Source organism: Cricetulus griseus, chromosome 7 (genome assembly GCF_003668045.3).
Source record: "Cricetulus griseus strain 17A/GY chromosome 7, alternate assembly CriGri-PICRH-1.0, whole genome shotgun sequence".
NCBI lineage: Eukaryota > Metazoa > Chordata > Mammalia > Rodentia > Cricetidae > Cricetulus > Cricetulus griseus.
The window spans coordinates 82,606,946-82,628,546 of NC_048600.1; the positions used below are offsets into that span (position 1 = coordinate 82,606,946).

The 21,601-nt window shown below is 41.6% G+C and overlaps 1 protein-coding gene across 2 annotated transcripts in view; it reads left to right on the top strand.

The window, feature by feature from the left end:
• Window positions 1–21,601, top strand: part of Myh10 (myosin heavy chain 10) — a 127,863-nt gene that overhangs the window by 28,590 nt on the left and 77,672 nt on the right. For both annotated transcript variants that reach the window (XM_027427091.2, XM_027427092.2), the window contains exon 4: window positions 10,488–10,515. In XM_027427091.2, coding sequence (XP_027282892.1) covers window positions 10,488–10,515 — 28 coding nt within the window. The remainder of the gene's footprint in view (window positions 1–10,487; window positions 10,516–21,601) is intronic.

Genomic DNA, 21,601 nt, shown 5'->3' on the forward strand with positions numbered 1-21,601 from the left:
ATAAGACCCTGGATTCAATCTGTAATACTGATAAATAAATACATATAAAACAAACAAGAATAATAGGGAAGATGTATACATTATTGAGTGTGGGAGAATTATAATGATCTCACTTGTAGTTTAAAGAGACAAAATACAAAGAGACAACAAAAGTCTTAAAATGTTTTGATTGGTTGACATTAATTGCTTTTGGAACAGAATGAATTTTATGAATGTGTTGAGTTCTTCATTTGAGCCCTGACTTTGCACAATGGTTTATGGAAGGATTTTTTTTTTTTTTTTCCTGAAAGTCTGGCCCTCATGAGACAAGAAGTGGGAGAGAACCCCCTGTAACCAAGTCCATGATCCCTGTGTCAGTTGCAGTTGTTGCCTCTCTGGTGCTTGGATTACTATAGAAAAGGAAAATTCCCAGAAGGCTGGGCATGGGCTCTCCTGCACATGATTCTTCTGAGCATAACGCACATTCCGGGAAGGATTATAGAATCCATTGTTAATATATGGAGATCAGTTTAAAAACAATGGGACTATATGTGCTATGTTATTTTGACTTATTAGCAAAAGGAACACTGAACAATTTTATCAGACAGTTGAGATCTACACCATTCCACAGTCCCCTGTGTGATCATTGCTGAGTTGTACTGGAGCTGCTGATAACTGTATGCAGTTGCCGGGGCTTGTCAGGTTGTGCACCAGAGGGGTGTGTGTTCTTATCAACTAATTCTTCTCCCCATTATGTGAGGATGTGGGTCTGTCTATAAAGTTGGTGGGTGACATGAACTCAGAGAGATACTTAAGTACATCTGAGGAAAAGACACAGTAAATCTTTGGCCAGGTTGAGTGGAGAGCTGACTATAATAGCTTAAGACAGTAAATGTTATGTCCTGTGAATAGGTTCCTAGTCAGCGTGACAAGAGGAAGAAATGAGGAAGATATGGGCATATGATAATACTGTCATTACTAATGCTAGAATGGATAGTTCATTGCAAATTGCTATGAGCTAGGCATTATAATGTGTAGTATGTAAATTTATATTCATATTTATTTCTAGTATACTGAGGCACAAAGAAATTAAATAACTTGGCCAAGAACATGTAGGTTGTTGAATAGTATGAGATAGGGTTAAAAACCAGGTAACCTGACATTTTTCTTGTTTTGAGATAGGGTCTCTGTAGCCCAAGCTGGACCCAGACTCACAATCTTCCTGCTTCATCCTCCAGAGTGCTAGGATTATGGGCTTGAGCTTCCACACAAGGCTCAAGATAAGATAAAACATTCTTATCTACATTAAATGGAATTAATTGATCATATAAAAATTTTCATTATGATACAGAAAACTGCCTTTGCATCCTCTCTGTGAGGAAGGGGCTGCCTGCTCCTGCTTATGTACTATCAGACACAAGAAAGAGGGACAGATAAGGCTCACACAGTCCTTCCAGTCTAGGCCTTCAGTTACCATGTGGATATCTTAGAGCACGGGGCTTCTCTCACCTTTGATGTTAGAGTGAATTCCCCCTTTAACCTGTCTAGGTCTTTTAAAACTCTGTTTCTTTCATCCATAAAGTATCATGCCCTGTGTAATTGTTTGGGGCACATATTCTGCATTTTCAAGCTTACTGATAGAAATGTTGAAAGGGTTTTTGTTTGTTTTAAGAAGCATAGGGCTGGAGAGATGGCTCAGTGGTTAAGATCACTGGCTGCTCTCCCAGATACACAGGTTGAATTCCTAGTACCCACATGGTGGCTGACAACTCTCTGTATCTCTAATTCCCGGAGACCTGACACCCTTTTCTGATCTCCACGGGCACTGCATATTATACATGGTGACAACACACATGCAAGCAAAACACCTACACACATAAAAATAAATGAATAAATCATTAAAAAAAAAAACACTTATTTTTTCCTTAGGTTTGGAGTCTAAGGGTTACCATGTCAGTAAAATGCAGAGTATATCCGGCATATACTGATTGTTCAATAAATATTTGTTGAGTGAATAGGCAGTAGAACTCTTGGGCGTGATTTTATGTGTGTATGTGTGTGTTAGTGTTGGTTTTGGTTTTTGGTTTATTTGAGACAGGGTTTCTCTGTAACTCTGGCTGTTCTGGAACTCGCTCTGTAGACCATGCTGTCCTCTAACTCATATAGATCTGCCTGCCTCTTCCTCCCTAGTGCTGGGGTTAAAGGTGTGGACCACCACTGCCCAAAAAACAACAACAACAACAAACATGTTCTGTAGAAGCTAGGACAACAGTATTGACACAACCAGATGAAAAAGCAGTCTGTCAGAAGGTTAGATGCAAATAAGGAGGAAGAGAACTGTGAGAGATGGAGACAAGGAGTCTTAGGTTCGGGGATAGAAACGATCATTTGGAAAAACACACCTGAGCTAAAGAGAAAGATCTTCCCGGCAGGATAGTGAACGGAGGTGACTGGTGCCTCTCCTACATAGTTTGGCAGACAGGCCAAGGTCAGAAGATCTTCACGGGAAGAAATCGTTAGTATCTGGCCTCTCATTTGTAGTAGAGTCACTCAGAAACCAAAGGCCTGCAGTCTGTCTGCACAGGCTCACCATCATCTGGCCCCGCTCCCTCTTTCCACTCTGCCTTCCTGCCAGGGCCTCTTGATCTAGCTGCATGGAACAGTGGCCGCAGAGGCCTCCTTTTTGTTATACCATAACTATTTAAGAGTGTACTGCTTTTTGAAGTCTCAGAATGAAACCCAAAATATCTTGTTCTACTTTGTTGCTTGTATTTGAATCTGTGTCAGCACTTTCCTCCCTTCCCCTCCCTGGCAGTCTAATGGAGTCCTCACGCTCTGTAGCCAGGGTTGGGTTTGAACTCCTGATCTTGCTGCTTTCCTTTTTATTTGGTCTCAGGTAACTCCCACTCTCTGACATGTCAGCTTCCCCAGATGTTCTGTACAATGTCCATTGATTTTCCTTCCAGGATTTAATTGTCTCCTGGCTTTCTCCTTGAGTATGTCATTTGAGCACTCCATGAAGGCTACCCTATTCTGTGTCCCAGATGGTGGTAGTTGTGTCCTTAACTGCCCCATATCTCTGCTAATTTTTTTCTTCTCTACCTCTTGGGGAAGTTGTACTCTCCCCTCTCCCCTCGAAGCTATCATCTCTATTCCCCTCATTTTTTGATTGTGCTGACCCGACCCCCCCCCCACACACACACACACCAGGCAAGTTTTTCCCCTCAAGCTTTGCTGTGACTGTTAGGAGCTCCATAGTTTTTCATGAACCACCCATGAAGAGGCTTCATTTTACCTGTGCCACCAATTTCTCTGGTGACATGGCAGACTTTTTCATCTTGTTGAATCACCTGATTTTTAAATATTTCACAAATTCTATTGTGATGGCCTTTTAGATTGTTGGTCCATTCAGGAAGTCTAACTATGCTTGCTTCCTGTGGATCCTTGTGTAGCTGTCCCTCAGAGTGACTTCATACTCTCATTTCAACAGTCTTCTCTGGCACATTATTCTTTGTTGTACCCACTTGTCAAGATTCGAATGCAGGATGAGGAGGCTGTTTATGCCGTTGTCTTTCCTCCCTGGGGCGTTGATGCCCCTGGGGTTGTGTTCATACAAGGAATCAGATTGATGCTACTGTAAATGCATGACTGAAATGACTCTACCCTTAGCACAACTTGCCGGCTCTGCCTGGAAAGAGAAGATTGCCATTCTTTGTTAATGACTGATTGGGACCCTGTGTGCTTCAGACCTCTGGCTCCTATGTGTTCCATGGCTTCCCATATAGCAACTTATTTCTCATTCTGAGAAATTAGAAGTCACCAGAGAATTGTCCCAGATTCCCCAACTAGATTGACAAACCATATACTCTTGTGTCTGTTGATATCCAAGGCTAGTCCTGCCGTTCCTTCATCTCTCTCCCAGGAATCTCACAGTGCCGGTTGTCTTGAGAGTCCCTCTATCTGCTGCCTTTCTTTTGACAACTTCCCAACAGCACTAGATGTGCTAATCATTTCCCCTTACTTAAAAAAAAAAATAAAGTAATTATTTATCATGTTTTTTTCCTTCTTCCTGCCAAATTTTGAAGCATTGTCAGGGGTTAGGCAGGAAGGTTGCTATAGTCCGTGGTGGAAAGTTGAAAACTCTGTCTTCTCAAGGATCATAAGAACAAGACTGTGTTTGAGAGCATGAAGGAAGGAGTAAAGATGACCTAGAGAAATAGTGTGCCATGATCATCCGGAGAGACAGATGACATTGGCTTATATCATTGTCACTGTGTCAGATATTTAAACTGATATCTTTGGTGAATACAACTGAATGGGAACCAAGATCATAGAAGGAGATGCCACGTGCTTCTCAGAATTCAGCATTAATCAAGGGGTAAAAGGATATAAAAGATGGAATTTAACAGTTTAACAAGTGGGGATTGAAAAATAAGGATATGGGACAGCTGCCCATCAAGCAAGAAGCACATTTTCAAACTTGGGGCAAATTTTGAAGCAGGCCACCATAAAAACCTCAGTTCCTACAAGAAGAAATGATGGGCCACATTCTCTGACCACGTGTAATGAGACAAAGTATTAATGCTAAAAAAATTTCCCAGTAATTTGGCTGTCATGGGATTGTGTGTAATGGGTTCTTATTACTTCATTGTTTGTCATGTACTTGCACAGGCTTTGAAGAGAAAGAACAACAGGAAGTATATTGTAGATTCCTGACCGCAATACAATATCATAAAAAAAAAAAGGAAGGAAAGAAAGAAAGGAAAAAAAACTGGAAAAGATGGGCTGGAGAGGTGGCTCAGCACTTAGGAGCATTGACGGCTCTTCAGAGGACACAGGTTCAATTCCCACCACCCACATGGCGACTCAAAATTGTCTGTTGACAATTGTCTGTTGGCTGTTACTGTAACTACAGTTCCTGGAGATCTGACACCCTCACACAATTATACATACAGATAAAACAACAAGGCACATAAAATAAAAATACATTTTTTAAAAAAGGAAGAGTTGAGGCAAAAGTCACAGACACATAGATATCTAATTTTATCAGTCAATGAAAATTTTTAGCAGAGTTAGGCATTTACATAGCAAGAAAGACAAAAGGTATTTTATGACCATTTGTGGGCCTGTGTACTGTCAAGTAAGCTATTCTGTGTTTTATTCTCAATAAAAAAACTTCTTTAAAAGCATAGCAATAAAGAGAACCTAAGCCAAAGGACTCCTGCATTGAACTAGTAAGTAAAACTATAAGCTGACTAGGAATGTGCTGTAAACTGGAAGTTAGCAGGGGAGTCCAAGAGATCCACCAGGAATAATAAGGCTGTAGCATCATTAACAAAGATCCATTTGACCCATAATAAGCTTAACCAGAGCGGTGCCCTTGGGGGGTATTGAAGGGCTTGGGAAACTGGAAAAATTCATCTTTATGTCTAAATCACAAGGCCTGGACAATTAGAGACAATGTCTTTTACATTTAAGGCCTAGCTGATTCCTGTTCTCTGAGTGAATTTAGACTACTCAGTACAGAATAATCTCTGTAATTTCCTTCCTTCTCTCATTTGGTTGTATTTTATGAAAGGAGGATGATGACCTCAGTCACTCCTGACAGTTCCTAGACATCACCCATCGTTGGGCCAATCAGTGGTGACTTAGAGGATGCTCTTCTGTGGCAGGTGCTATGCTGAGTGCTGCTAGTATGACAGACACCCATACCCTTCCCTCCTGCTCAAGGCATGAGCACTGTAAGAAAAGAATAGCTGTACTTCAGAAATGGCTCTGGAAACTGAGAAATTGAATGTGAGTTTTCTACATCAGAAGAATTAAAGACAAGACGTCCAGGAAGTCAGAAAACCTGTGACACCAAGGGTCTTGGTCCCAACAGTAATTGTACAGCCTAACAACAAATGTATGCCTTTTCTAAGAAAGACATCTCGGAATGGCCAAATAATAAACATTTGAGGATGGGCAGATGCCTCAACCTATAGCATACAAAAAGGAAGTGCCCATTACAAATACAGTTAAAAGCAAAAATAAGGAAACAGGGGAACACACCACCATCACCACCACCACCACCACCCACCCCCACCACCACCACCCCCCGCCGCAGGTGTGGCAGGAGGGATAGTTCAGTGGTTAAGAATACTGCTGCCTTGCTTTTCCAGAGGTCCTGAGTTTGATTCCCAACAGCCGTATGTTGGCTTACAGCCTTCTTCAATGGATCTGATGCCCTCTTCTGGTGTGCAGATGTGCATGCAGACGAAGCACTCATATACATCATAAGACATAAATGTGTATGAAGTATGAAAAAGTAGCATCGTTTTGTATCAGGAAAAGGACTCTTGTATAGATAGCATAGCTATCTCTGGCCTCTGAGATAAGGAAGTGCACAGTAGGAGAGCTCCCTCAGCTTACAAATGATGAGATTTAGGGGAGTCCTTCTAGTGACACTGTCAGACTTTTATGTCATTGGGGAGGCAAATAGTGGTAAATATTATGAAGAAAGCTAAGAAGTAGAAAGAGTATAGAGAATGAAAGGATTGGTGAAGTGAAATTGACTTCACTGAAGAATTATTTGAAAGGTATAATAAACATCTCTGGCTTGCTTCTATGTTTTCAGCAATGCCTCATTATAGCCAATGAGAAATAAATGCTAGGAATGAATACAGAACTGTCACTTATAATTTCTGGATGTTGTAATCATCTACAGTTGAGCCTTCTTTTGAGTGTTGGCTTCCTTTGTTAGCGTACTGCAGCTGAGCTATTAACCAGTAGTTCACATCTCTTTCAAGCTGAGAAGTATTCCATTGTGTGTATGTCCCATAGTTGTTTGTTGTTGTTGTTTTAAGCTTTTTAAACTGATTTACTCTGGGTGGGTATTTTATTTTGTTTTTGAAGATTCCTTTAGGTTTTGTACTAGACAGTCATCTTCCCTCAAATAGAAGTACCGTTCTCTTCTGTGCCTTTAACTTTTATTACTTTTTGCTTTTCCATATTAAAAGGAAGTAGAGAGAACCGATATCCTTGCCTTCTTCATGGTCTTAGATGTACAATATTCACAAGATGATAGTAGCTATAGGGGTTTTAGGTCAAAACCCTTTATGGACTGGAATTCCTTTGTATTCTAGTTTGCTACATAGTTGTTTATTTATTCATTTATTTTCCCTTTAAAATCATGAATTGATTTCCCCCCAAATGCTTTTTCTATATGTACTCAGTTATAAATAGTCTTCCTTCTTTCCTTCCTTCCTTCCTCTCTCCCCTTCCCTTTCTCTCCCTTTCTTATGTTTTTCAAGACATGGTTTCGTAGTGCTGGCTGTCCTGGAACTTGCTCTATAGACTAGGCTGGAGTTGAACTCACAGAGATCCACCTGCCTCTGCCTCCCGAGCACTGGGACTGAAGGTGTAAGCCACCAACACCTGGCAGTGGTTTTTCTTTTTTAATCTCTTAACCCAGTGAATTAGATTAAGGATAAGCACCACTTGCCCATTATTTGACTTGCTATATTTATTGCTGTATGTTATTTGCTATCACTATGTCAAGAATTTTTGTGTGTTTATTTATGAGATATATGATTTCTATTACATTTTTTTTCCAGGTTTAGCATGTAGCTAAAATTAGACTTGTCTCTTAGAGTAGGCGGGAACCATTTCTCTCTCTCTATTTCCTGAAGACTAGAAAGTCAGTGTTATGTCAATCTTAAATATTTCATAAAATTCATTTTTTTCATGGGAAGGATATTAATTACAGTCAATTTCTTTGACAGTTATAATAGGGCCCTTTGGGCGACTGGGTTTTTTTGTTTGTTTTTGTTTTTTAAGTAAGGTTTCCCCGCCCTGTTTTCCACCATGTTACTTTTTGTTCTTTTCATTTCCTCTCTTGGGGGTTTCATTTGCTCTTTCCTAGGATTTTACAGTGGGATTGTTGATTTGAACATTCCCACTGTTGAGCCTGTGGTTTATGTCAGTGATACTAAGTGCCTTCTCCTGTGGTTTTTGGAAGGCGATTTGGAAAACACTGAGCTTGCTGCGTTAGCACACATTTCCGTTTTAGAAGGCTAGTTGGATTTTTGAACTAAAGTTTTTCCATCATAAGTGTGACTGTCTGAATAAATACATTGAAGGTTCTCAGGTCATTGTGCAGTGACATATACTTCTGCCACTTCAAGGGATGGAGGAAGGAGTCAGTGAAATGACCCAGATGAGGGGACAGTGTCACAGAGTTGGAAGGCACTTGGAGGTTTCAGGCCCATTCCCCCTTTGTACTTAATAAAGAAACTGAACTGATGTTCAGAATTAATACAGGGTCAGAGACAGTGAACTAGATGAGTCTGGTTAGAAGTGAGTTCATTGTTATTGCTGCTGGACAGTTGAGTGACCATCACAGAGAGGGCAGTGGTCTGGAGTACACTGTTGTGGAGGTCTTCAGTTAAGACAACGGTAGGGATGTGTGCAGATCCAAAGGGGAGCTTTTACAGATGCAGAAAAGAAACAGTAAACTGATAGTTGAAGAGACAGCAGGGGGCAGTGGTCACTAGATCGTTGGTACAAGGTAGGCTGAGAACAAAGATTGCAGTTCCGCCATCTTGCCAGCACCAGCATGGTGCCCAACACTGGATTTCTTCCAGTGGACTTGTATTAAAAGCCTGATGGCCTGACAAAGCTGGTCATGCCCAAAATAAAAGCCGCACATCTTAGGGCTCAGGCAGTGCTTTCTAGTGGGGAGCTAATGGCAGAACTGTGTGTTGAGTCCGGTACACGCCTCCAGGAAGGATGTGGCAAGGAGCCCGAGGGAGGATGTGGAGATTTCCTATAGAAATGCATTGAGTAAGCAGATCCTCACAGAGAGGTACCTGAGCCATTGTGGATCTAAGGACAGCACAGAGGCCACATGGGGCCTCAGGGACAGACAGTGAATCTCTGTGAATGTTGCCTGTGGCAGCCAGGGTAAAGGCTAACACCATCGTTAAACGATAGTAAGAATTAATTATTGGGCCAGGCATTGTGGTGCACACATATAGTTCTGGTACCCAGGAAGTGGCTACTAAAGAATCACAAGTTCAGGGTCAACTTAGTACCTACCTCTACAGAAAAAAAAAAAAAAAGAAAGAAAAAACAACTACTAAGTAATGGGAGTGAGTTATCGTTCATGAGTATAGGGATGTAGGAAAGAAGAAATCATTTTAAAGTTTCATAGTGCAGTCAGGTGACCAAGGTTGACAATTGATGGTAGATTACAGAATAAAATAGCTAATGGACAAGATTTTGAATGTTTTCAGTATAAAGCAATGGTAGCTGTCTGAATTGATGTATATACCAAGTCACCCCCGATCACATCATGATATGTTTTATACACACACACACACACACACACACACACACACACACACACAGAGAGAGAGAGAGAGAGAGAGAGAGAGAGAGAGAAATGTCACATTGTATCTTATATATAGATGTGTATATAAATAAAAATAAAAAAGACTTGAAGGGGGTCAGGACAGTAGCATATTCTTTCTGTAACTCAGTTTAAATGTAGAATACAGGAACAAATTTGTTTAGTTTATTGGGTACCTGGTGGCATCTACCAGAGGAATAGTAAGCAATAAAGTAGCTACCTACCCCAGGACCTGTGACCCACAGTGCCCCTTAAAGTAGTGCATGTTGTTCAGTTGTTTTGTGCTTATCTGAATAATTAAATCACTTTAAAATATTAAAAACTGAATAATCATAAAACCATAATAGGATGTTATTGTGCATTCCTTTGTTATATTTGGAATCTGTTACTTGGCTTCTTGTCACCATTACAAGTACCCAAGAAAAAACGGTTTAAGGGAGGACTGATTTATTTTAGCTCACATTTCAGAGGCCTCTGTCTATGGTTGGCCAGTTCTACTGTTGTGGGCCAGCAAAGTCACACTTCCCAATAATGCTATCATATTATGAGTCTACCAAGGGATTAATCATTGACAAGATTAGAATCCAGAGGACCCAGTCACTTCCCCCAAGGCCCAGGAGCCTCCAGGGAATTTCCTAGATTCCATCTGTAACAGGTACAGCTGAATATGGTGACACATGCCTCTAATCCCAGCACTTAAACGATAGAGGCCAGAGGGTCAGATGTCTAAGGTCATCCTCTTTCACATAGCAAGTTCAAGGCCAGCCAGGGCTACATGAAACCATGTCTCAGGACACCAAAAGCCAGGTATAACTTGAGTTGAGGCAGTGGTTAAGCCTCATATAAACTGTTCTCACTAGCAGTGGGTATCCATGACATCATCCCGAAAGCAGTGTTTTCCTGTCTGAGTCCTCGTTACTCCAGAGAACAATGTGACCCAACAGTGGGAGATGGGTTGACTTGATTAGGGTTAGGATTGTGTGATCAGGCTGTGGCAGAGTCAACTTTGACTTGAGAGACAATTACTACTATTTTATAATCTTTTATTGCAACTGTTATATAAGCCATTATAAAATCAGGCAAATGGTCACTTTTTTGTTTTTGTTCTGTTTTATAGATCGTGAGGACCAGTCAATTCTTTGCACGTAAGTAAATGTTGAATATTCAGAATTGATTCTGATTCTTTTGGAAAGTTGAGAATTGCTTTCTTGTTGTGGGGGAGGGAGTTGAGCAAGGGTGTGATTTAAACATTGCAGTTATTCTCAGGCTAAGAGTGTACAGGATACTCATAACATCTGCTGTTACTGCTTGACTGTCAGTTAAGACTTCTCACATTTCATAAGTTAAATCTGTGCAATTCACCTCTTTAATTTGTATGTCTAAGTATAGGCTGGCTGGAGAGTTCAGCAATATATTATTTTTATTACTAAATGTTTATCAATCTTGTCCGGTGCCTGAGTACTGCGTGCCACTGGATAGAACAGTATCCAGGACTGGACATGATTCACTGTGCACATTGGAAAGGTGGCTTTGGATGTAGTGTGGACCTTGGGCTGGAGATGAGTTAGGCAGCTGTGGTTACAGGCAAGGTGATGGTCATGAACCTACAAAGAAGCACTTGAGTTTAAGTGCTGTTCAGTTTAGGAGCCAGGCTTACTGGGACTTGGTTTATGTGCTCAAGAAAATAAGTAGGGGGGCTGGAGAGATGGCTCGGTGATTAGGAGCACTGACTGCTCTTCTAGGGGACACAGGTTCAATTCCCAGCACCCACATGGCAGCTAATGACTGTCTATAACTCCAAGGTCCTGACACCCTCACACAGACATACCTGCAGGCAAAACACCAATGCAAATAAAATTAAAATAAATAATTTTTTACAAAAGAAAGAAAATAAGTAGATTTCTTCATAGAATTAGACTGTCTCCTTACATGAGACTGGGAAGGGAGCACACTCAGTGGGAGACACCAAGCTTGGTTTGGGCCACACTGCTGGCAGGTGTCTGTGCTCATCCATTAGTGTGGAAATGCACTGAGGAGAGAGGCCTGAGCTGAAAATATGGAATCAGGAAACTGCAGTGTGGATGCTGGAGCTGTAAGCTGTGTGTGGAGGCCTCAGGACAACCAGCATTCAGGAGATAAACCAGAAGAAGAGCTGCAGAGTCCAGAATGACTCAAGGGATAGTGGCATTGCCAGGGGATGGGCCTTTCCAGAAACGGGATTGCCCAGTGGGTCTGCTGCTTCCTGATACTGAGTGAGCTGAACAGAAACCATAGAAGATGGAGGATGTTAAAAGGACTTGTGTGATAACGTGTTGGGGGCAGGAGCTGGAAGTCAGACTGGAGCTGAGAGAAAAAGAAATTAGGGAAAAACAAACAGAAAACCAAGACATGCTATTCCTCAGATGGAGAATGTGAATGGAACAGTAGCTGAGAGATAGTGAGAGACCAGCAGAGGGTTTTTAGTGCTTCTAATGTGGCCAAAATGAGACACAGTTGAAGGAGAGAGTAGTGGGAGGAAGGGGAATTTGGTAGGGCTGGAAGACACCACAGCTCTCCTATGGCAATGTCCACAGTCCCAGTGAAGGTCCATGGGGTAGAGAACTAGGAATTGAGAACACTGTCTTGTGTCGCCTCTTGTTTTTCCAAGACAGGGTTTCTCTGTGTAGCCTTGGCTGTCCTAGAATTTGCTCTGTAGACAAGGCTGGCCTCAACCTCAGAGATCGACCTGCCTGTGTGTGCCCTTTTTGGTGGGTGGGAATGGGAGGAAGGAATAGAAAGCTTGATATTTAGAATGTAGTGGGAGGAGAGAGGTATGAGAGAAGAAAAGAGAGAGTCTGCTTTGTCATATGAATTTTCTTCTAGCATCATTTAGCATTTAGCATCATTACATAAAGAACTCTCCCTTGAAGCCTCATGGCTCCACAGCACAGTCCATCCTGTGAGGTGACTTGGCAGTTGCTTGCTGCCTTATAATGCAAACCTGATCACCTGAGTTCGATTCCTGGTGCTCACATAAAGGTAGAAAGAGGGAGGAAGAGAACCAACTACACAGACTGTCCCTGTCCTCCACATATGTCCTTTGGAACACACACACGCAAACACTTAATACACACAAATAATAGACAGTAAAAAAACAAAAAACAAAAAACAAACCAAATCAGCATGGCTGCATGGTCCTGCGGGCTTCCTTGCGACTGTGTTGGATGACTCACTTGGTTGTCCTACTGTATAGGCCAGACGTGGCTGTCTCCCTTGGTGTTCACTCGTGCCTCTGTAGCCAGCTGTGGGCAGCTGACCAACTGTTGGGACAGAGTGCCATGGCTTCTCTCTAGTGTCCTCTCATGCTGGCTTTAATGGGACAGCTGTATTCCAAAAGCAGCAAGAGGTTGATGCTCAGATTTCTACTGTGTCCCTCTCCCAAGCAGACACAACCATGGCCTGAGTCCACCTGAGAACCACTACAAAGTGAAGTATAAAACAATGAGCTATCACTGTGGTCCCCTCTCCTGGGTGCTGGCATGGAAGCACAAATCTAGCCAAATAAAGGTGGCAAACTTAGTTCCTTCTATATTGTGTTTTTTGGAATTTGGATGACTTTGCCTTCTTTCCTGTTGCTGGCAGTTGAACTAAAGGCCTTGCGATGCGATGATGGGCCAGCATGCTCCCTCAGAGATATAGCCTGCCCACCTTTTATTTTGAGGCAAGTTTTCACTAAGTTTCCCAGGCTGACCTTGGACCTGCAGTCCTCCTGCCTCAGCCTCCCAAGTAGTTGGGACTACAGGCTGTGCTACCAGGCTCAACTTCATGACCTTTTTGATGAAAACCTTTGAAAATATTTGAGAACAACAGACCACTGAGGAGGGAATGGCTGCTGTCAGCAGAGTGAAAGGCTGGTAGCCTCCAATCTTTGGGTGCCTAAATGGCCATCAAGGGCATTAGCACTTGTAATTAGATGGTGGTATCATTCAGAGTGGGCTCATAACCTAGTTTCTTGGCAGCTGAGTCATCTCTGCTTGGCTCAAGTAGCAGCCATTAAGAATAACATTTGCTTTCTTTCCCATTCTTTTTTTCATTTTAAAGTTCATTAAAAATTCATTATAAAGAACTTGAAAAAAATTCACACAGCAAAATTAACCAAACCCAAAGTCTATATATATCTCAGTGAACTTCTATATAGTTAGAACAGCCATTCTGAAGCTGTGGAGCTTCACATTGCATTTTACAGTTTCTCTATCAAATTTATTTATATTGCTCTTGTCCAAAAGTGAAAAATCTGGGACAGAGTTAGAACTATAGAAACAATTAGCCTTATTGTCTCTTAGGATTCAAGAGTGAACCTGCTGTTACTTTCTCCCGATGTTTTACCGTTCACATTCTCAGACTTAAAGCAAAGCTGAAAGAACTGTAGTGAACACCCATCCATATACACCCTACCCAGACTCAACCATAACATTTTACTATAGTTGGTTTATCATATCTGTCTGTCTGTTCATCCCTCTACCTATCAGTTCATCTTTCTGTTTATGTTGGAAGGAGGGTAGTCTGGGGCTTCATATTTACTCAAAGGGCCAGAATAACAGGAAGGAAGAGAAGCTTTGTTTACACATAAATAATGGTCAGTGATGATAGATTGGTTTTTGTCAACTTGACACAAACCTAGACGTAGCCGGGAGAGAGAGCCTTTTAAGAAACTTTTTATCACATCCCCACCATTATTTATTTATTTGGCATGTGGGTGAGTGTGCACATGAGATAGAATATGTGTGATAAGAGAACAGCTTGTGGGAACTTTTTCTCTTTATCTATCTGTGGGCCCTAGGCATTGAAATATAGGTCCTCAGGCTTGGCATCTTGTACCTGTTGAGTCTTTTCTCCAGCCCAGGAAGATGGAGTCTTAACTGAGAAAATACTTCTATAAGACTGGCTTATAGCCAGGTCTGTGGGGTATTGTATTAATTAATGATTGATATGGGAGGGGCCAGCTCACAGGCTGAGCAAGCCCTGAGGAGCAGCGAGTCAGCACTATTCAAACCTTTGTGGACCCTGCTTCACCTCCTGCCTTCAGTCCCTGCCCTTGCCTGAGTTCCCGCCTAGACTCCCTCTGTGATGGAGTGTTACCTAGAAGTTTAAGATGAAATAAGCCCTCTGCTCACCAAGTAGTTTGGTCAGTGTATTAGCACAGCAGTAGAAACCAAAAACAGATGCCTTTCCTGCAGGAGCTGTCTGAAAGGCCATACACCACCCCCCTTTAACTTTTTTGCTTGATTTGGTTGAATGTATATCTGATTGATTTGCCTGAATGTACGTCTGTAAGAGAGGGTGTTGGATCTCCTGGAGATGGAGTTATAGACAGCTGTAGCTGCCATGTGGGTGCAGGGAATTGCACCTGGGTTCTCTGGAAGAGCAGTCAGTGTTCTTAGCCGCTGAGTCAGCTCTCCAGCCCCCTGACAGATCAGATTCTAACCTTAACTGTAATGGTGTGGAGGAGGTTAGGCCTTCAGCTGGGAAGCTGGGAAGATTACCACAGCTTTTCCCAAGAGAGACTCAAGGGTGAATGCACATGAACAGAGGCTCTGCCAAAGTTGAGGGGTGTTTATTTTGGTGCCTCCAGTTGTTTAGCTATGGGGTTTAAAGTAGTTTTCTCTTGTTTAGTAAGCAGGGTTCCCTTCATTTAGTGCTTTTCAAGTCCAGTTTAACACATCCATAATTTATCCCTAGATATTTTGCTATATAGATAGCATTTTTTATTATTCTTTAATTACTACTCATATTTACATATCCACCCCCCCTATTCCCTTGCCCTCCCATCCTCCCATGTTCCCCACCAACCCCCTCAACACACCCTCCAACTCCTCCCCAGGGATGGTGAGGCCCTAGATAGTATTACTTACTGTCTAATGTTTTCATCCTTTCTTTGGGAGCAAAATCCATATAATGGGGTTCACATAGTCAAGAGTAGTTTATGCTGAGTCATTTGTAGACGCTCAAGCTCTGTCAGGATACAGAAGACAGGCCTGTCATCCCAGAAAGGGCCTTCCCTGTCCTAGCAAGTGTTCTCCCTGGTCTTTTTCATCCTTGCCTTTTGTTCGTTTTTGTTTTTAGACACCATAATTTGTGAAATTTAATAACTTTTATATTGCTCAGTGGTGGTGGCACATACCTTTAATCCTAGCACTGGGGAGGCAGAGGCAGGTGGATATCCCGTGAGTTCAAGGCCAGCCTGGTCTACAAAGCTAGTTCCAGGACAGCCAGGGCTACACAGAGAAACCCTGTCTTAGGAAAAAAACAAAAACAAAACAAAATGAAAAAAACCTTTCATATTTATATTATAAAGTAACATTGTGAACCAAAAATATGAAAATGTGAAACATTGTATCCCAGGTTTAATAGTCTTATGTTCCTTGGTACTTTTGAAAATCCAAGTAAAGTATTCCAAGAGTGTGTTCACATCTGCCTTACATTGGACCATAACCAAGTTAAAGTTTTCTATATGCAAATAACTAGTCACCTTGATGAGGAAGTTGTTTTGTGTTCATTATTTAGTAATTATTTTATACTAAGTACCTGTTTACATAGTAGCACAAATCAAAAATAGAAGCAATGTGGGTTTTGTTTATGTAAGTCAGAATGTACATGGGGCTGGAGAGCTAGCTCAGAAGAGCTCTGGCCGCTCTTCTAGAGACTTGGGTTTGATTCTCAGCTTCCACATGGCAGCTGGTTTGCAGCCCTCTTCAGGTTCTGAGGGCATCAGGCACGTGGTGCACAGACAGGCATACGTGCAAGCAAACACACGTATAAAAGGAAAACAAAAACATAGAAAGAGTATGCACATAGTTTGATCTTTTATCTTTAAGCTTTACCTTTGTAGTCATTTAGTTTCTTATTTGCATTTCCTACAAAGACTGAACTTCAAACTTATACCCTGAACCTCTTCTGCCCATTAACCAGGGTGAGCTCTGAAGACTGACTTAGTAGTGTGAGCCTGCAGCCCACACTCGCAGACCCACTGCTGGTCATTGTGGGGACACCCCAGGTGTCTTTAAAGAGAGCCACATCTTTGATGTTCAGATTCCACTGCTGAACTGGGAGGGAAAAGTGTAACGCTCATGTTGACTCCCCGTGGCATTAGAATTGAGGTTGATAAAGCAGATACCCTTTTTAGAGAACACTGACACTTTATGACTCTAAGTTTAGACAAGCTGATCCATCAACCCAATTTTCTTTCCTTTCTTTCTTTCTTTCTTTCTTTCCCTCTCTCTTTCTTTCTTTCCCTCTCTCTTTCTTTCTTTTAAGATCTTATTGTATTTATATTATATGTATATGAATGCTCTGTATGTATACAGGCCAGAAGAGGGCATCAGATTCTATTACAGATGGTTGTGAGTCACCATGTGGTTGCTGGGAATTGAACTCAGGACCTCTGGAAAAGTAGTTAGTGCTCTTAACCTCTGAGCCATCTCTCCAACCCTTCTTTTCTTTTTAAATATATTTTAGTATAGTGTAATGACTGCCTGCAGTCAAGATGTGATGTTTATGGTTTTGTGTTGGTTTTTGTAAAGCAGCTGCCTACCATATACAAATATCCAGAGTTGAGTCCTATATTGAGGACAGTTAGTTGTTGCCTTGAAGTTTCAAGATAAACAAATGGATAGAACTGATTAAGCATGAGCTGAGGATGTAGCTCACATGGTAGCTCTAGTTTTGATACCCATCGTCACATAGACCATGCTGGTATTTGTTAATTTTGTTTTTAAGTTGGGGGAAAATAGTGGGATGTGGTGGCATACACTTTTAATCCTACCACTCTGGAATCAGAGGCAGGTGATCTCTGTGAGTTCAAGGCCAGCCTGGTCTGCATAGCAAGTTCCAGGACAACTGGGGCAGCATAGAGAGAGACCTTGTCTGGGGAATTGGGGGAGCTGGGGAAAAATGTTCTAGGCAAGGAAATTAAGCTAACATCTTTACCTATTGTCCCCAGCACGGCACTTTAAGACCCATAAAGTGTTATGTGGAGCCAGTGTTAATGTGGTGGAAGGGGACCTCAGTCTCCATCATAAAGTCTCCTGCTAGTAAGCTACCTTCTAAAGGAGTAGTGTTTGTATATTTGACAGTTTTTCATTGGTAGCTATAATGCTTTAAAGATTTTAAAATATAAGTTGTCTTAATTAAATAGTGGTTTAAATTTTAGAGAAAAGGAAGGATATTGTTTATAGAAATAGAAAATATAACCTGAAAATAACAGGAAACTGGAAAACTATGGGTATCAAACACAGATTATTACTTTTAGACTAAAGTTTAAAAGTATAGAAAACTTGTTTGCCTATGTTGTGTGTTCAGTAAATGTTGGAGGAGTACATGAATAAAAAAAATCAATGTTAATTTTGAAATTATAAGAGACCATTTATTAATATATTACCTACATATTCAATCTAGAAAAGAGGTCACTGTAGCTAGAGTTTTAAGGCAAAATAATAATAATAATAAAAAGTCCTGACTCCCAGAGTTCCAGCTGATTAAGCTTGCCTGCCCATGTCAGAGTGCCTGTCAAAGAGATGAACAATGGAGAAAAGCAGAGGGAAGAGTTAAGAGGTCTATTGACTTCCTGCCCCAGCCCATTTCTAGGTGTGTGGGTTAGATTTAAATAGAGAAGGAACTGAGCCTGGGCAGAGGCATGCAATGAAGCAGGTGTGATCAGTGGTGTAGTTGATGGCTATCTTAGTTCTGGGTCTGCAAGGTGGTTTGAGGAAGTCCTAAGGCTTGAAGGGGGCAGTCTGGTTCCTTTGGACAACTGTTTGGGCATGGTCTCATGTGGTAATAAATCTGCAAGGCTCCGACAGTCCTGGAAAACAAGGTGAATGCAGGTTTTTCTGGAGGCTTGGGGCATCTTTTAGAGCGCCTGAAACAGAAATTTGTAAAAGCTGACAGGGAGATGCCTCAGTTGCTTTTCTCTTGGCACCTTCAGCCTTAGTGGGAAAGGGGTGAGATGATAGAGGGATCACATTTGTAGACAGCTACACTCTAGTGGTTTTCTTGTCCAGGCAAGCAGGTGACTGATCAAACGTAAAGGAGACAGACAAAATTTTAGTCTTCTTTCAGGGGCAAGTGAGGAGCCTGTGCTCCTCAGAAAGAACTGTGTCCAGGTACTGGTCATTGTAGGAGGTATGTGGTGATTTCCAAAAAGAGATTATTGAAAGCAGGGACTTCAGGCCAGAGATGCTTTTGATGCAACACAAATCCAGAGAATTAAAAACAAGAAAGGACTTTTTGTTTGGCAGAATTGGGGTCCAGAAGGGATTCAAAGAAGAACCCAGAGTAGCCATGTGTTAGTCATCTGCTTTTATTTTTATTTTTTATTGGGTTTTTGTTTCAGATTGTGCATCCCTTTGAAGATCTAACAAAGGCTCTAGACTGCTAGAAATTGTGAAAATAGGTTTAAAACTCCTGGTAGATAGTGTCCAGTGCACTTCATCAGATGGGGCATCTGGACCAGGCTTCATGTTTGTACTCCAACTCACACACCCTGTGCAGCAATGGGGTGCACAGTGCAGATGACCTTCCTTCCCTCACTGTGGGCTGTGACACCTGACACCACTTCGAGGCTGAAGCTGCATTACACTTTATTTCTTAGTGGAAATGAAGCCAGAGCCTCTTTGCTGCATCCTGTCTGAGGTCTTGGTCTATTGTTCACCCACTCTAACAAGGTTCTTCTCATTTCTGCAGAAGTCCACTGGACTTTCTGTTTGGCTCTCTTTCCCTTTACTTTTTCCCAATAGTTTTACATTTTAATTTTCTTGTTTTATATGTGTGTCTATGCACCACTTGTGTGCCTAGTGCCCATGACCTAAAGATGGCATCAGAGTCTGTGGAAGAGCAGCCAGTGGTCTTACCCATGAGCCATGTCTCCAGCCCTCCTCCTCCTGTCATTTAGGTTGTTATCTCTTCACCTTCTGTCTATTGAGATATGTCATTTCCCACTGTGTCTCATTTTTTGTTTTTCCCAAAATTGTGTTCTAATTTCTCTATAATCTCTCATGTCAACATAAATCTTTTTGTTGTTTGTTACTTCCTGTTAATATAGCTGCATTGTCATCATCATAATCATCACCATTCACACCACTGCCAGGCACAGTTCTAAATGCTTACATGTTATTTCAGTTGCATGAAATAACTTTTTGTCATTTTAATTTATACACTAAGTCTCTGAGGAGCAAGTAACTCACCTAGAGCACGGGAGGCAGGAATGGTGTTTCTAGTCTCTCTCTTACTATTTAACAACAGAGATAAATCCATCTGTAAAGGGGAAAGGCTTATCTGGGCTCATGGCTTCAGCCCCTGCTTGGTTGGCTCCATTGTTGGAGCCTGTTGACGGTGCATGTGGTGGCAACCTGAGACAAGCAGGTACTGGATTCCAACATCCCTTTCAAGGATGTGACCTCTGTGACTTAACTTTCTTTCACTAAATCTCATCCCTAACAGCCAGAAACCAAGCCTTCAACATGTGGGCCTTCGAGGGACACTCAGTATCTGAACTCTGATGGTAAAGGGGAGACTAATCCGGGCAGGTCAGATTTATTCCATAGTTCACAGTCTTAAGCACATCATCAATACTATAAATTCATAGAGCAACTTAGTGTAGGTATTCAAGCTACCTAGTGTTTAAATCAGTCAACATGAATAGACAATACAAGTAATGTTACCCCTTACTGACAAAGTGCTTTAGTGACTATTTTTTCTTCAATCACTTTACATAATGGGAGCTACTATTATGATGGAGAATCGAGGAGTCATCATCTCTACTCCTAGGAACTGGCCGGTGAGGTTTTGGAATACTTGTCTTTGAAGCAGTAGGTTTTCTTCACTTTTTCCTTTGTGTCTGTATATATGCACTTGCACAGGCACATGCATCTGCACAGCCTCAGGTGTCAGTCCTTGACTCTTTGCTTGTGATTCTGTGCATGCACTAGGTTAACTTGCCCAAGAACTGAAGTTTTCCTATCTCTGCTTCCCATCTAACTGCAGGGATACTGGAATTACTGACAAGTTCTGAGATTTCAAACTCAGGTCCTTACACTTGCCTTGCTAGCTTTTTACCTCCTGAGCCATCTTTTTGGCCCAAGAAGCAGCATTTCCTATAGGAGCGCTCCATTAGATCTGGCAATATGTGCATTTCTGCAGAATTCATAAACCATTGTTGAAGTACAGCTGCATAATTGTGACAGGGAACAAAGGCTTTGGGGACACAGTAAGCAGAGAGGGCTGGGCAACTACAGAGGCAGACGAAGCTGAGCAGTAGCAATCACAATTTCAAGACAAGTCATTGTCAGGCTAAATGAAAGGATTATTTCTTGAGCATAAGAATATTACCTGCTTGCAATCAACAGCCAATATAAAGATTAACATTGAAACACTATTTTGAATAAAGTTAACAACAAAAAGAGTAAATTGTTTTATGGCTATTAAGAAATTATACTTAAGAGGCTGGGGAGATAGCTCAGCAGTTCAGAGCACCACTGCTCTTCCAGTGCAGTGGTTCTCAGCCTTCCTAACGCTGCCACCTTTTAATACAGTTGCTCATGTTGTCGTGACCCCAACCCTAACATTATTTTCATTGCTACTTCACAACTGTCATTTTGCTACTGTTATGAAATGTGATGCAGGGTATGTGATGTTCAATCCCCTCAAAGGGGTCACGCCCCACAGGTTGAGAACCACTTTTCTAGAGGACCTGGGTTCGATTCTCAGCACCCACATGGTGGCTAGCAACCATCTGTAACTCTAGTTCCAGGGTACCCAGCACCCCTTTCTGCCTTCGTGGGCACTGAATTCACATGGTATACAAATATACATGCAAGCAAAACTCACATACACATAAAGTTTAAGAAAAAACCTTTTTTTGTTTGTTTGTTTTTTTTGGGGGGGGGGGTTGGTTTTTGAAGACAGGATTTCCTGGTATTGCTTTAGAGGCTGTCCTGAAACTCGTTCTGTAGATCAGGCTGGCCTCGAATTCATAGAGATCCACCTGCCTCTGCCTCCTGAGTGCTGGGATTAAAGGCATGTGCCACCAATGCCTGGTCTCAATAAATAAATAAACAAATAAATAAATAAATAAATGTAGGGGAAGCTGTAGCCATGCCTTCTTAGGGACTGGCTACAGCTTCCCCTACAAATAAATAAATAAATAAATAAATAAATAAATAAATAAGAAATCTTTAAAAGAAAGGAGAAATTGTG